At 33.0% G+C, this 16,827-nt stretch overlaps 1 protein-coding gene across 6 annotated transcripts in view; it reads left to right on the plus strand.

Annotated features, from left to right (window-relative positions):
* LOC150101041 (uncharacterized) overlaps positions 1 to 16,511 on the plus strand; it is a 242,556-nt gene extending 226,045 nt beyond the window's left edge. For 5 of the 6 annotated variants that reach the window (XM_090401679.1, XM_090401681.1, XM_090401678.1 and 2 more), the window contains exons 8-9: positions 10,438 to 10,506; positions 16,280 to 16,511. In XM_090401679.1, the coding sequence (XP_090257805.1) occupies positions 10,438 to 10,506; positions 16,280 to 16,363 (153 nt within the window). In that variant the 3' untranslated portion in view covers positions 16,364 to 16,511. The remainder of the gene's footprint in view (positions 1 to 10,437; positions 10,507 to 16,279) is intronic. The other variant, XM_090401684.1, reaches the window with a different exon arrangement.
* The last annotated feature ends 316 nt before the right edge of the window (positions 16,512 to 16,827 follow it).

Here is a 16,827-nt window from a genome sequence, read left to right on the forward strand (position 1 = left end):
TAATAACTATAGTTTCCCTGATTCTGCACATCCACTTCCACCACATTCGACAACACCTTTTCAAGTCTCCGTACACCAAATCCATTCAAATGTAAACCATCCATCTTATATAAATCTTTTCGTCCATCGAACTCACTCCACTCATCCAGAAATTCCACACCACTCGTCCTGCATAATTCACGCATAAAGTCATTTGCAATTATGGCCCTCCTTCTATACTCTTCACTGTCATACCGTAGCAACAGACTCACCATCCTATCTCTGTCACTCTTCTCTTTTGCTACCTGAAGCAATTCCTTCACATCCTCACTCACAGTCATTTTGTCTCCTTTCAAATCATTTGTGCCTGCTACCACTATCAATTCTTTCACCTGCTGCTTTTGCATTCTAATTGACTCGCTTACATCCTTAACGTTCGCACCAGATTGGTACGATTTTGTGTTAAACTCTCAACTAACACACCTCTTACTAAGGAATCTCCATACAACACTCGCTCTTTCATTTTGTTTACACTCACTATCATACTCTTATTTTTTCTATCATACTTTTGCCGTTTATCAGTCGCTATGCTCGGTAAACATTTTTGCCAGCGCTCCAGCTGCCGATTTGCTCTATGTATCGCTCTGCGTAACTGAGCTATCTCATTCATTGCATCAGTCTCATCATTTTTATTTTCCGATATTCATTCATTCGTTCTGTATGTTTACCTTCATTCTCACTTTCAACGCCACTCTCGCAGCTATCTGGTACTACCTCGCAAATATCACCATTTTCTAGATTCTCACTTTCAACAATGATATCACTCTCACGACCTGAAATACTCTTTAAATCCTCACATTCTTTACACTTTCTGCACACATTCACTCCACTATTATTGTTTAACCACTCCAACCGCTCTCCTCAATGCATGTATTTTGCAAACAGTACACTAAATCAACTCCTTTAAATTAAAATTTTTAGACGAAGATGGCAACCTGGACGCCATCTTTGTCTAAAAATGGCGTCCGTGTGCACCAATGGGGGCCATGTGCATGATAATCGTATCTATCAATTTACTATTTAAAATAGTAAATTGATAGATACTCAGAAAACACCCAAAAGTCACCCAGACACGCTAAAATACGAAAAGTAAACAATCCTATGTAAATACTATGCAAATTCACCAATTATTACTCAAAATGACACTTATCTGTTCAAGAGCTCTCCAGAAACACTACACCAAATATGGTCCTATTATTAAATCGGCTGTGAAGCCTCACCACATGGTTACTTTTGGCGAATGCAGTGGTACTTGCTGGATCGCTTGGGGATGTTCAGATGCCCAAATTCTACAGTTGTGAGTGTTGACTGACCCATTCAGATAAAAATGAGCCTCATCACCCCACAGTATTCTCCATTGTCGACCTCCATTCGTGCAAGAAACATTAGCGCGAAGGTCATGTGCTTATCATAATCTGTGGTAGTTAGTGCTTGCACACGACTGAACTTATATGGACAGAAGTGAAGCATTTTCTGTAAGATTTTCCAGACTGTACCATAAACCATATGAAGTTTGCGAGCTATGGCATGAGTGCTTGGACCAGTACTGGTCCAAGCACTTGTGTCATCGTTGCTACTGCGGTGTCGTCGAACACCGCAGTAGCAACATCTGTTACTGTCTCTTCTTGCACTGCTTTCCGTCCTCGCCAGGTCTAACTCCTAGTGATCCAGTTTCTTCAAACTTCTTAATCATAGCTCTCAGTGCTACAGCTGATATAGGACCTGTACGCAGGTTATGAAACCTTCTAAATTCCCAAAGGGCTGCTACGGCATTGCACTGTTAAATGTAAAACAACTTAACAAGTAAAGCATGTTGAGGCAAGGTAGAACGCATATTGAGCGCAATTCATCAGTCATTCGAATAACTGCCTGAACGTTCCCAGTCCCTTTTTAAGTGGAATTGGTGGCACTGCTCTCACGTACGCACAGTAAAATTTGCATAATCCTTTTACCTGCGTTTACTGCAAATATTTGACTGCTTTCGGCTTCACCAGTACCAAAATTTCCCCTATCGGCGACTTTTGGTACTAAATCTTTTTTTCGCGGAATACATCTCCCCATGCCTTTGAAAGTCTCAATATAAAATGTGGTCTCATTCCATGTATTAGTTTTAGCTACAGATACCTCCAAAGAGGGAAAGTTAATTTATGGCTACCCTGTACATCATTAAAAATGATCAAAATTATTTTTGATGATGATTTTCACCATGACTGTTTCATTCGGTTTATTTTACCTTTATTGTTGTTAAGCCATTTTCCTGCTGCTTCTTTTCTGTATTTCAGGTTTTCAATAGTGTTTCCACTTCAAGTGTTGACATGTATACCTACCATTCAACTTTATATTTTCTACCACAATATTTTCTACCACTGTTCTCTCACTACTTATGTCCTTTATAACCTTTCAGAGTAATTACTGCAGACATATAGAATATCTCTATCTTCAATTTTTATGTCACCTTTTACCATCTCTGATTCTTTTACACTGCTCTTTCCTCTATTTCTCAGTTCTATTTTCTAAACTTTAAATCACCCTCAAGATCATTTTGTTACATTTGGGATCTCATATGTATATATATATATCATCTGATATGTTCTTATTCAAGTTTTCCCATGACTTTTGCTTAGCTACATATAGCTTAGCTTTCTTACATTTTTCTCTCAGGGCACCTTCTGACCTACTCCTCAGAAACTGTTGATATGATTTCTTCTTCTTTTCCAGGACTTACTTTTTTAATGGCTTGAATCCACCACTATGCATACCTTCCTGCTGAGTCTCCAAGATTTGGTTTTCTTGTATTCAAATTCTTCAGTTTTTTTTTTTCTATACAATATTAACTTTACATTTCACCTCTGAAAGCTGATTGACTTCGATTCCGTTTAAAAACTTAAATGGTATAGGATACCATTTAGGCCATGAAATTTTTTACAATTTTCTATAACAACACTATACACCTCCAAATCAGAAAATTAGAATAATCAAAGAAAATGTGTTGAATGATTTGCAATTCTAATTTATTGCATAGAAAATAATTATTACCAAACGTGAATTAGCATCATTTAAATCTATGTACTTTGAAGATTATATAACCATGTAAACGCATAAAAAATGTAATATAAATTATAAGAAAACTGTTATTTGAAAACATTCACAAAATTATAATAATTTTTAAGAAGGTTCAAAATATTAGAATGTTCCAAATTTTTCTGATTGGTTTTGACGAGAACATAGAAATAGCATATGTTTCTACTGCAGGACTTACTCGTGTGAAGAATCGTTTGTGCTTGAATTTCAGTTAATCATTTGCTAAACATGATTCGAACAAGTGACATGTTGGAAGCTAAGAAGTTTCATATGCTGTCTCTACACAAAGAAGGCCAAACTCAGCAGTTTATAGCTAAGGAATTGAAATGTTCTCAAGCAAGCGTGAGTAGAGTATTGAGATAGTATTCTAATAACCAGAGTTTTCAAAATAATCAATAGCAGCAGAAAGGTAATAACTACATCAAGAGATGAGAGGAGATTGAAGAATATCGTGAAGAAAAAGCACTTCCGAAGTTTAAGGTATTTTTACAGGAGATGGAAAGAACTAGGTGACAATGTTTCTAAATCTACAATGTCGAGATGACTTCACAGATTGGGTTTTAAATCACGTGTGCCTAAGACAAAGCTGCTTATGACTTCCAAGCAAAAGGCAGCTAGAGTGTGATGGTGTAAGCAAAGACCATTGTGCAGTCAAGAGGACTGGAAAAAGATACTTTTTAGTATGAAAGTGTTTTGTGTGTCCCATGGTCATCGAGGGATATGCATTTGGCATCTTAAGCAAGACGCATTTGATAAAGAATGCATGAAACGTCCAGTGGAATTTGCAACTTTTGTCATGGTATGGGCTTGTATGACCACAGAGGGTCCAGGAGCTGTGTATTTACGAAAGTTAATTCCAAAGTGTACCAAGAAATTTTTGGGCACTTTATGTTACTGGCATTGGAAGATTTATGTGATGATAATTTCTTTGTTCAGCAAGATTCAACTTCTCGTCACACTTCCAAGACCACTACTAAATGGCTCAAAGAAAGGCAAATCAATGTAATTCCTTGGCCTTCAAATGCACCAGATTTAAACCCCATTGAGAAATTGTGAGGAATTATGAAAGTGCCCCAAGAGACAAAAATTAACTTGTTTCTTGTCTATAGACCAGATGCACATATCAACACATGCGCATGTGTTGATTTAAAAAAAAAAAAAAAAAAAAAAAAAAAAAAAGACTGTTAACCACTAGTAAATAATATGCCCAGCCATTTATGAATGGTCATGAAAGCTAAGGAGGATGCAGCAAAGTACTAATTATCATATTGTTTCCCTTTGACTGTCATTTTTGTGCATTTATTTTTGCATTATTGTGATATTTTGAACCATGTTAAAAAATTATAATTTTGTGAATATCTTCAAAATAACAGTTTTCTTATAATTTATATTACATTTTTAGGTGTTTACATAATTATATAATCTACAAAGTATGTAGATTTAGTTATGCTAATTCATATTTTGTAATAATTATTTCCTATGCAATAAATTAGAATTGCAAATCATTCAACACATTTTCTTTGATTATTCTAATTTTTTGATTCGGAAGTGTATACTCTTTTTCCATATCAACATACAGTAAATAGAGATCCTTATTATACTTTCTTCATCATGCTTTGTCTTGTGGTCTTAGAAAGTGTAGCTTGAACCAATCTTGTTCTTTTCCAGTTTTCCTTTTAACTGTTTTTCATAGCCTTTTTCCAAGTAATTAATTTTTTATGAAACATTTAATAAGGAAATTCCTCTATAATTGTCATATTCAGTTTTATTTCCTTTTTTTAATATATTTGGAAACTCCATTGTTAATGAAGTTCTATTTCATTGATCTGGGAATTTAGCCCATCCCTACAGAATTATGCAATATAACCAATTCACCATATTTCGGAACTTCAAATCATATATCATCTGAAGGCATGCATTTCCATGTTTCTCCTGGATTTTTATACCTCTGCTGTATAATTTTTATCTCGTTTAAAAATTTTTAAATGAGAAAAATGACAGAAAGCTAAATTAGTGTAAAATAATTAAATGTCTTGGAAAATTTTTGGAAAAAATACAAAAAATATCATGAAACTGGTAGAATGCTTGGAGGCTGTTATAAGTAATTAACAAATATATAGAATATTCTTATAATCACTTTTTATATCACCTTTATCATACTCTTTTCTCCATTTCTAAGTTGTTTTTTTAGTAGCCTTCAGGCTCTTTCATGATATCTATATTCAATATTTTTTCCAAAAATGTTCAAGACTTAATTCTTTTACTCCTAAATAGCTTTCTGTCATTTTTCTCACCACTCTTTAAGAGCCCACACTGTCTTACTAACCAGGATCTTTCATTGTTAATTCTTCTTTTCATGGATTGTTTATTTTATTTTTATATACTTGCAGGGAGTTTTATACATGCTTCTCTGGCTGTGTTATTCAGAATTTTCTATGGAGTTTCATGCCCATTTTCTTAGCATTGGCTCATTATCATCATCTAATTCCTGATATGTATCCTCAGTAGAGTGTACAGAATATTACAGTAGTACTATGTGAAAAAATTAGATCATTACTAACTTCTCGTGAATAATTTTCCTCAAAATTAATCTGTTATTTGTCAAAACTCCAATATTATCAGATATTATCAATTATATATTTGGTTTAATTCTTTATCCAAGTGTAAGCAAACAAAGTTTGTGCCTGAAGTATTTTCAGGACTGGGGCAACTCATGGTAAAGGTGGTATAACTTCTCATCGCTTCCCTTAGTATCCCATACTGCAAAGCACACATCCTTATGGGCAGGCCCGTTTCTACATTTTGCAGGGCCCTGTGCAAAATGGAAAAGCGGGGCCCCTGAAAGTTAGTAACATTTATGAAAATTTTAAATGGAAGAATATCTTGTTAATTAATTAAATCAAATATGAAAAATATTTATGCACATAAATAAACAAGTATGCTCTTTAGCATCGATTTAAGTAAAGGGGAAAAATTAGTTAAAAAAGAAATGTGTTTGTATGTACATGATATATTATTTTATTATGTAAGTACAAATTATCATATAAATACACCAGAACAATGACTTATTTAATAATATATAAATATGAAAAAAAATATCCATTTTTACTATAAAGAATGAAATATATGTATAACAACTTATAAAATTTAAAAGAAATCTTAATATATTAAATTTCATTTAACCTAATGCGCTTATCAATAAAATCATTTATAACACTATCAAAATTCAAATTTTTTGCAATTTCATGCTCTGTAGATATTATTGCCAGGGACAATAAACGTTCTTGAGACATAGAAGATCGCAAATAGGTTTTTATAAATTTTAATTTGGAAAATGACCTTTCTGCTGATGCGACTTAACTGGACTGGTCAATAATATTTTAAATGTCGTTGTAATATTTGGATAAATATCCGACAAATTATTTACAATGAATTTTAAAATATTAATGGGTGCATCTTCTGGAACAATATTTCTAAAAATAATTAATTCATTATAAAATTCAGATTCATCAATATCCGTATTTAATTTTTGATACAGCTGTTTGTACAATTTTAATTCATTTTCTGTCATTTTTCTTATTAATTTCATATCATAAAGAAATTCAAATGATTTTTTGTGAATTTCATACAATTCAAATCTTTGACAGATTGTAGAGCAGTATCTAAAATTACAAGAAAGAAATTTATCCTAAAATTATCTTTGTTATCACCTATGTGTGATTCATCAGGCGTTTCATAATCAAAAAATTTCTTCAACGTACTCAACTTTCTTTAAATTTAATTTCTATTTCTAATAGATTTGACAATTCTTTAGCAATCTCAAAACAGTTATCAAATCCTGATATTTTCTGCTCTTCAAAGTACTGCACTATTTAATATGTTTAGTTGCTACGTCTATAGGAATTTTTGCATTTTGTAATACTTTACTTACTAAATTAACTTTTGACAAAAGCTCATACCAAATTACAAGGCTTAATATAAACTCAAATGAATCTATTTGTTCATATATTGAAACCACTTCTACTTTGATAGTATTATCTGATGCAGTTTTAAATAATTCTTTTAGTGCATTTAAAAATTCTGGAATTTGAAAACATACAGCTCTAACTGATTCTATTCTACATAATTCTACATAATGTATCACATAATGGTTTTGGAGTTAATTGTTTAACAAATTTCTTTAATATGTCCCAACGTGAAGTTGTGGCAGCAAATAATGTATATATTTTTTGTATAACATTAAAAAAAATTATTGCTATAATTGATGATTTTGTGACATCCCCTAAAATCAAATTTAAATTATGACAGGTGCAAGGAGTATAAAATGCCTTTTCGTTTTCATTTAAAAGGTTAAATTAATTTAAGCACGTACTCCCTTATATACTCCTTTCATATTCGCTCCATTATCATACCCTTGCCCTCTACAAATCTGAATTTTAGATTTAATTTATTCAAAAGTGATTTTATATTTTCATACATACCTTTACCAGTAGGGTCATTAGTTGTTAAAAACGTCAAAAAGTGTTCACGAATTTCAATATCTGCTTCAAATATATGTAAAAATCTAAAAATTACTGAAATTTGCTCCTGATGACTAACATCAGGAGTACAATCGAGAATTATTGAATAGTACTTTGCCTGTCTTATCATATTTACAATATTTTGTTGAATTTTGGTTCCCATATCAACAATTAATTTATTTTGCACAATGGGTGATAGATACGAATTTTGTTTCTTACCTATAATTTTTTTTTCCGAACATCGCATTAAATGATCTTCTAAAAGTGGATCAAATTCTGCAATGAATTCTATGATTAAAAAAAAAATTATCATTATGGGCTGTGTACAAAGTATCAAAATTATCTCTAAAAGCTAAATTATGTTCGGATAAATAAAGATTTGCTGCTACTGTTCGTCTTAAAACGTTTCTTAACTGTTCTGCTTCAAATTTTGACATTTGGATTTGCCTGATCAATTGTATTGTGATTTTTTAAATTACATTCCATTTGTGTCCATGAATACATGCATTTCATGTGCACTGGATTTTGTTCGTGCGACTTTAATCTTTCACTTACATGTCGCCAGTTAGAAAAGCCATTATTAGATAAAAAATTATCATCAGAAGAAAATAATTTGCAACAAAAACAAAAAATAGAGTTGAAAGAGTTTGAATTTACAACAGTGGCGAATTCTCCATGCTTGCTGTCCAAGCTCATTAATTGAGAAAGAATTAATATTTATTTGTTAATAAATGCATGCATTTATAAGCATTCCTTTTAGTCTTTTATTTTTGTAGACAGAAGACGTCATAAGCTTGCGCAGCAATAATTAATCTTTGCGTTGTGTATCGAAGGCCGATGCTTGCTCGTCTAGTCAAAGCTACTTTGGCTTGCTCGGTTGTGGGAGCTTCCAGGTCCTCGCAGCAGCACTGTGATTTCATGCGTGTGCATAACCATTTCACGTCGTCTCACTCTGTTGCTTAAACACAGGCCATACACAGTCCACGTAGCTCTAGCCAGTGAGCTTCAGCCAGCCTTTACAAGTGTGTGTGTGTGTTGCTTGGGAAAATTAAGTTACAACCAACTTTTTATGACGATGTTATTGACCAGTTCATAAAGAAGAACCGTAGGGTAGAATTTGTATTCAAGTAGCTAAATTGAAAACGATAGAATATCATTTATAAAATAAATGTTGTATTTGTATGATTAAATGTACATAAATTTCTAAATATATAGTTTTAAATGGTCAGTAATTCATTATTCCGCTAATCAGACTTTAATCACACCTCTCACTCCCTGAATGATAAAAAGAGCAAGCTTGAATTTCAAGACCAGCATTCACCCCTGATATACAAGCTATCTTCTGTTTTGCTTCTCTCCTTTTGCAATTGTCCTAACATAATAAGCTGTGGAAAAACACCTCTTGTTGTCATCTTTTGGAAAACCATTTTCAGTGGGAGGAGATGGTGGACCACGTTGTACAATTTGTGTTAGTGTTGCGTTGTTCAAAATTTTTGGAAATGTTCCTGGATCATCAATAGTAAATAGTTCACCTTCCTCTGGTGTCTCAGTTTTAGGATCTTCACAATTCATTGTTTGACCAAATGCGTCATGTTCTCTGCTTCCTTTGAGTATTTCTGAACTCTCATTATTAATTAATGTTGAAGCCGAAGAACTGTTTGTAGTTATATCAGAACTCCCATTATCAACTGATATATCTGAGCAAATATGAGTTCAACTTCATAAATTTAAACAGTGAACTTCTTTGACGTTCTTCTCCTAACGCACTTTTCCCTATTTAACACTGTGTTGTATGATGTTATATATCTTAGATCGTACCGCTCTAGCGCTACGATCTTATTTCGTTTACTATAACAACAATAGATGGTTGTAAAATTATATACATATATTTTTCTATATAATAATTTTTTATATAATAATTACAATATTAATTTATATAATAATTTAAAAAAATTAATTGATTTTCTTTTTTCAATTTTTTGCGCTTTGCGGGACCCTGTGCCACTGCACAGTTCACACACCCATGAATACGGCCTTGCTTATGGGTATGTATAATGCTATGTATTATGGTAAGACTGTTTAACCAGTGACCCTTTCCTTAATGGAAAGGGTTACTACTCAGACTGGTTTCGACCTTTATTGAGGTCTCTTCAATGGGAGCCAGACCCAGAGGTGGTGATACTAAGGTGGAAGTAATACAGAATGGAGATACTGCTAAAGAGTAATGCAGAATGGAAAGACTACTTAGGCCAGTGACCCTTTCCATTAAGGAAAGGGTTACTACTCAGACTGGTTTCGCCCTTTATTGCGGTCTCTTCAATGGGAGCCTGACCCAGAGGTGATGATACTAAGGTGGAAGTAATGCAGAAGTCATATCACCATATACCAATTGCCGAAATGTGTCAGCACCTTATTAAAATTCTCTGGATTAGAGGTAGCTGATAGAAGTTTTAGTAATCCTTTCCATAATGCATAGCATTATACATACCCATAAGGATATGTGCTTTGCATTATGGATACTAAGGCAAGTGATCAGAACTTATACCACCTTTACCACGAGTTGCCCCAGTCCTGAAAATACTTCAGGTGCAAATTACTTTTTTTTTACTTACACTTTAATAAAGGATTATACCAAATATATAATTGGTAGCATAGCCAAGGGGAAAAAACTTCTATTAACTATTTCTTGAATATAAAAGTTGGTTTATTTTCCATGAAATTTAGTATAATAATGTGCACTTTTGAATTTATTAAATTCAAGCCCTGGATTACAATATTAATATATATATTTCTACAGGTGCTTGAAAAATATCCACATTTTGATCTGACATACAGAAAAAACTTTATCAAATCCACTGTGAGACTGGTATGTATATAGAAAATCTGTTTATAATTATTAATTGTTATTCCTTTTTTTTTTTTTTTTTATATACAAAAGTACTTGTAAAATGAAAGGAATAAAATTTCCATGGAGAACATAAAATAAATAAATGAAAAGAAATAGTCTAAGCCAAACTAGAAATCGTTCGCCTGGGGAAATGACAACTTATTATTTCTCATAGTAATTTCCTGGGAGTAGAAGAAAAATAGGACGTTGTGCCCTTCAATTGGAAAAGACTTGTGTTCGCTTCTTGTCAAGATGAGGAGAATCTTTGTTTGGACTTTTTCAGAGAAAGTGAGTTAGCTGTTCTCATGTCTAGGTAGCAGGGTTTTTCATCCCACATGCTGGCAAATCAGCCCTAGTACACATGCAATTTACAGAAAAAAAAAACCACTCAGTGGCAGTAGATGGCATTGCATGCAGTTATGGTGTGGAATGTAGACAGTAGCATTATGTGTGGATATAGGTTAAGTTGTGTAGATGTTGGATGTGTAGAGTGGAATGACCTAATGCCACGAGTCCTTGAACTCCTTAATGGAATAATTAAGAATAATAATATAATAATAATAATATGCATTTAGTATTGGGAATCTTGAAAATCTAATAATTGGTATGAGACCTAACACTGAGAGTCAGGAAAACTAAATTATAATGGGAGGAATGGTGACAATTTGTGTGTAAGAGCTACAATGTTTTGTAACTGTGTTAATGACAGAAATAGGCATTATGATAGAAATGATTACGAGGAGAGAATGATTTTGTATTTGTCCGGTTCAGACCTATCAAACGTGCAAGAGAAGAACAGATATCAGCAAGTTGTTCAACTGTGTCATGAAAACTACAGACAAGAGTAGTATATAATAATATAATAATAATATTATTATCAGATATTATCAGAATATCGAATGCTAGGAGTATCGGAAACAAGGGATTGTTGCCTTAGTCAATATGTTAGGACCTTAGATTGTAGGCATTAGTGAGACCTGGGCTGTCAGAAGCATACATACTAACTGATATCGAGTGTAAAGGATACACTATTTTTATGAACGATAGACAGGAGAGGAGGGGATATGCTGCTAATGATATCAGATGACTTAAATCCAGTTAGTGTTCACATCTGTGATTGTAATACTAGTAACAGTTTTTTTGTGTGGCAGTGGGTTTGAAGTCATCTGGTGTGAGGTGGAATCTAATAAAAATCAAATACGTAGTAGGATGCTATTACAGATCTGGTGAATCATTGCTACTGACAAAGAAAAATACCTCTTCACTGATGGAAAAACTCAGGTATATGAGAAGGAGGTATTTGAGCTGCTGCACAACTGAATAAGAATTCACTAACAGAGTGATGGGATGCTAAAATGCTCATGGGTGCTAAAAGAGTGTTCAGCTAAACTGGCTATTCCTTTGACCAGGCTGTTTAATATGAGTCTCAGAACAGGGAAGTTTCTGCAGGAATGGAAAGAATGTATGGTAATTCCATCGCAAATGGGTGGTGCAAAGACTGATGTATCCAACACTATCAACCAATTAGTATCTCAGGAGTGGTGGTGAATATTTTGGAAAAATTGGTTAGGGCTTGCATTCAGAAATGAGTTGACAGAGAATCTCTACTTAGCAATGAACAGCATGGCTTTACTAAGTGAAGGTCACGTTTTAGCATCTTGCTCATATTCTATAATAATGTTCCCATTGAGCTAGACAAGGGGAATTGATACACCATGATACTTTTGGATTTTGCTAAGGCTTTTGACAGAATACAGCATAGAAGACTGTTGCATGCATTGGAGAATATGGGTTTGGATTATAAAATTTTAGCATGGATAAGAGGATGGCTGACTAACAGATATCAAAAAGTTGTATACACGTGATGTGAGTTGTAAGATTTAAGGTAACCAGTGGTGTACCATAAGGAATTAGTCTTTGGTTCACTGTTATTCAATCTGTACATTAATGTCATTGGGAAGGAATTGCCAGGTGGCATGCAGCTATTTGCTGATGATGCAAAGGTAGATAGAGTATTCAGGAATGCATCTGATATGCAATACTTGCAGAATGTTTTGAATAGGATGGAATTGTGGGCATGGGAAAATGGATGTCAGTTCAGTATCAGTAAATGTAAAGTCATGCACTTTGACGTGATTAGATATCCAATTAGATATTGTATTATATTGGCGGGATTATGTTAGAAGAAACTGATCAGGCTAGGAATCTTGGAGTGTTAGTAGATAGGAAGTTGAAGTTCAGGAACTATATAGCAAAGATTGCAAATACAACTCAAAAGATAATTGCAATGCTGAAACGAACTTTGACATGTAAAGATATCATTTTGCATCTTTGCTGCCAGAATGAATGCTGCCAAGAAGTGGGTGAGATCTAGATTTTTCTCTCATAGAGGTGTGTTGTTATAAAGAGATTAAATCTCTGTAACCATTTGTTATAAGGAGAGATTATTTATTAATTAATTATTATCAGTCCTCATTTGTTATGAGATTTTCTCTATAGTAATTATTTCTATTTCCAAGTGTTTTTATATATGCACAAGGATTCAATTCCGATTGTGCAATGACTTGTAACTGTTTCTTTCAGAATCAGAAAAATCACTGACTCAAGACCAACAAAATATACATCATGCGTATCAAGGATTTAGGCCTAGCATGGCCTGTTCCGGCCTTAGAAGTCATTGTTGAATCGTTTAAGAGGACATCCTGGTTTTCTTTTTCCTAATGGCTTGTACTTTAAGGCTTATTTTGGTAATCTTTCTGTTTTCATTCTTTGAACGTGTTCCATCCATTTATGTTTATATTTTTTAATTTTTTCTATTACTGGTTCTTGATTTAATTCTTTCATAACTTCTTCGTTTCTTTTGTGATCAAATAGGGTATACTTTGCAGTTTTTCTCATAAACTTCATTTCAAAATATACACATTTAGTAAAACAAAAACAATATATACACTTCAAATAAAGTTACACAACTAACTACAAAATTAACTGGATCCAAGGCCTTTTAAAATAAACTTACTCTTTAGAGATCACCCATTCTCTGACTCATTCTATTACTAGTTTGTTTAACATATACTTAATCACATCTACTGGACTAAACACCTTGTTTACACAATAACAAAATGTTCATAGTTTCTTTGTTAAGGCTTTTTTCTGAAGATATAAGATTCTCTTCTTCTTTTCCGTAGGATCCTTTCTTATCACCCTTATGTAGCACCACATTATTCCTCCTGACTCTAAAGTATAGACATTCTGAATTCACCGAAGTATAAGTACTCTTACCCCATGCAGTTCAATTTTGTTAATTTTTGTACCAACAAAAAGATTTCTTCTACTGCTTTATCTAAGTTACTAAATTCCATCTCCTTTTCCAGTAGAAATAGCAGATAGACCCGGCATCCTTAAAATAGATGAAATTTTCAAATCCGCATTTCCTCGAACATTCCTATAGCAATTGCAATATTTTCTTTTATTTATCAATACTTATTTACAGTCTTAACTCCTCCACTTTAAAAGGCTCACAGTTCTACAATTCCTTTTTCGGAATCTTCTATTAATATTCTTCCTACTGTCACATACTACTAATAAATTTCATAAGAACAAAATTCCTCTGTCTGCGTTCTTTAAACTTCCATTAGCTCTCCTTTTGTTTTCTCTCTGTTACTTCGATACCGAATGCTCTCTTGTTGTTTTCATTACCTCGATACTGAATGCTCTCTCTGTCATCTCTCAATCACCTATCAAACTCCTCGGCGAGCATGCATGCTCCATGAAAGTGGCAAGCAAGAAGTTAGGTATAATGGCTGACATGTCATCTCCGTTAGCGTTATGAGAATGTCTTCACAAAACACAGCACTTAATAATTTTAAATCACAATAAAATTTCTGAAAGTAACACAACTATCCAAATCCAGTAAGTACATAAATTTTTTTAAATGCTTCACATTTCATTTTAAAAAAATAACATCAATAATGGGCACGCAATTGTCGACAATACGTATTATGAAACCAAAACTAATAATGTACTAACATAATTTGTAAAAATATTCATAATTTTAAATTATGACTTTTTACAGTATGATTGGAATGGATTGCCATTGGATGTTGTATGTCAAGTAGTGCGAATGAATTCAAAAACAAGTATGACAACTGGTGCATGTAGTATATGCACCAGTTGTCATACTGTAATACTGACATACTAGGGGGGACAGTATATGGAGCATATATTACTCCCCCCCCTCTCGATGAGTCCCTGACTTCCTGGTGATCTCTCTTTATAATAATAATAATAATATTCTGCTGACTTCTGTGGTGTAGTTTATGGTAAGAAACATTTCACTTTGCATGTACATGAAGTTCTCCTGTGAAAGTAGCCAATTTTTTACATAGCTTGTAATGCCATTCTTGATATATGGTTATAACTTTCAAATGACTGAATATTCACCTCTGTTTCAAGTCTTATATAATCTGGTTATGCAAGATCTGATGCAGCATTCAGAAGCTTTAAAGCTGGGTAGTATATCATTTTAATGGTACAATACTCATTGGAAGAGATTTTAGGGGGTAAATCACTTTCATCATGCAGTGTGAGAGTGTTAGTCTGCTTATTGGAAGTCTGAAGCAGCATGAAATATTTGGAGTTGGTTTTAATTTTTGGAAAGTACACTATTTTAAAGGCAATAGTAGATAGACTGAATGAACTGTTAAGAGGTGTTAAGTAACTGCTGAATATGCATTGAAAACAGATTTAGAGGAAACTGGATGAATATCAGTGCCATTTCTGATAGGTGCTATATGTAAAAGTACTTAGGAAATGTTCACAGTGGAAACTAAATGTTTCTCTGAAAAATGGATCATTGGTCATCACTTAAAATGTGAGAACAGTATTCAATGATTGAATGAATTTGTAATTTATATATAGATAATGGTTGGAGGTAAAATAGCATCTTGAGAAAAACAGAAAATGTAATTTCTTGGAGACTAAGAAGGAGAAGATGCTTATGTAGGTCAATGTTGTCACAATGAAGAAAAAGGTTTTTGCTGGAAGTAAGGTAGAACTGAATTTTGAAAGCATAGAAGTTAACATGGGTGTTTTAAACCCCATTGAAGAATGGTTCAGAGATCAAAATTTAGGTTTTAGGAAAGATGTTCTAGTCATTTTGGTGATCAAAATTTGGGTTTTAGAAGTCATTTTGTCATTATAGAAGTCAATATGCTGTAGTCATTTTCGTGATTTGTGCAGTGTAAGATTTGTCAAATAAGAAAGACAAATGCCTCTTTACCTGCTATCAGTAGAACTTGGATCAAACTTGCACTCAGCAGGAGAAGTTCATTGATATGCAGAATGAATACAGTTGGTAAAAAAAAAAAAAAATGGCTGTATTGCTCCAGTATTAGTTGTAAAGTTTTGAGAATAAAGATGCACTATCCTACCCTGCAAAATGTAGGGTAGGATAATGCATCAAGAGGCTGTCCCTGGAAGTTGTATAAAGATGCTGTGAGCAAGGTAATGAGAAGTAGTCTTTGTATGGAGGATAGTGGGAATAAAATGCTATTAGTGTTGTTGCATATAAAATGGCAAGGTACAATAAGTACTACTCCTGTCTATAGAATGGAAAGATTTCTACAATGAGTTACTCACTCCATGAAGACCTAGAAATAATAATAATACTTTAATAATAAAAATAATATTATTTGTAACAATCAATAATGTTCATTTAATATTTTCTTTTTTTTTTCTTTTTTTTTAATGCAAGTTAGATTCTCTCTCAAATGGGACAGAAGATACATATTTCAGTACCATCTGTTTTAGCAAGCTGAAAGTGTTTTTATTTATTTAAAAAAATAAAAAATAAATAAAATAAAAAACAGTTAATTTTTGAAGTGATAAATATATTTTGCCCCACTTGAAGTTGTGTTGAATTATATTTTGCTTCAGTTCAGCCTATAAAACTTTCTTCCTATAAATAAAGCTCTTTACACATCTTATGTATGTTTTTTTTTATTTGTCATTTCAATTTTCACTTAAAGAAGAATAAAATTTCTGAACTGTATTAACTTACACTGAGTAAAAATTATAAATTTTATGGGCTCCATCAGAGTGATGACTGATAAGATGATAAATGAATGGATAATAGCATTTAAAGCAGGTATAAGAAATTTTTATGTGATATAACTACTTGCTACATCATTACAATTTGAAAAGTATCCACATGTCCCTCTGAAAGTATTGAATAATGTGAGGAAGTCATATGCCAGTAGGAACAAATTAAAAGTCAGAAAGAAATACAGCAGTTATCTCAAG

The sequence above is a fragment of the Typopeltis vanoorti genome, chromosome 12 (genome assembly GCF_054136105.1).
Source record: "Typopeltis vanoorti isolate ZY-2024b chromosome 12, IOZ_Tvanoo_1.0, whole genome shotgun sequence".
In the NCBI taxonomy this organism is placed as follows: Eukaryota; Metazoa; Arthropoda; class Arachnida; order Uropygi; family Thelyphonidae; genus Typopeltis; species Typopeltis vanoorti.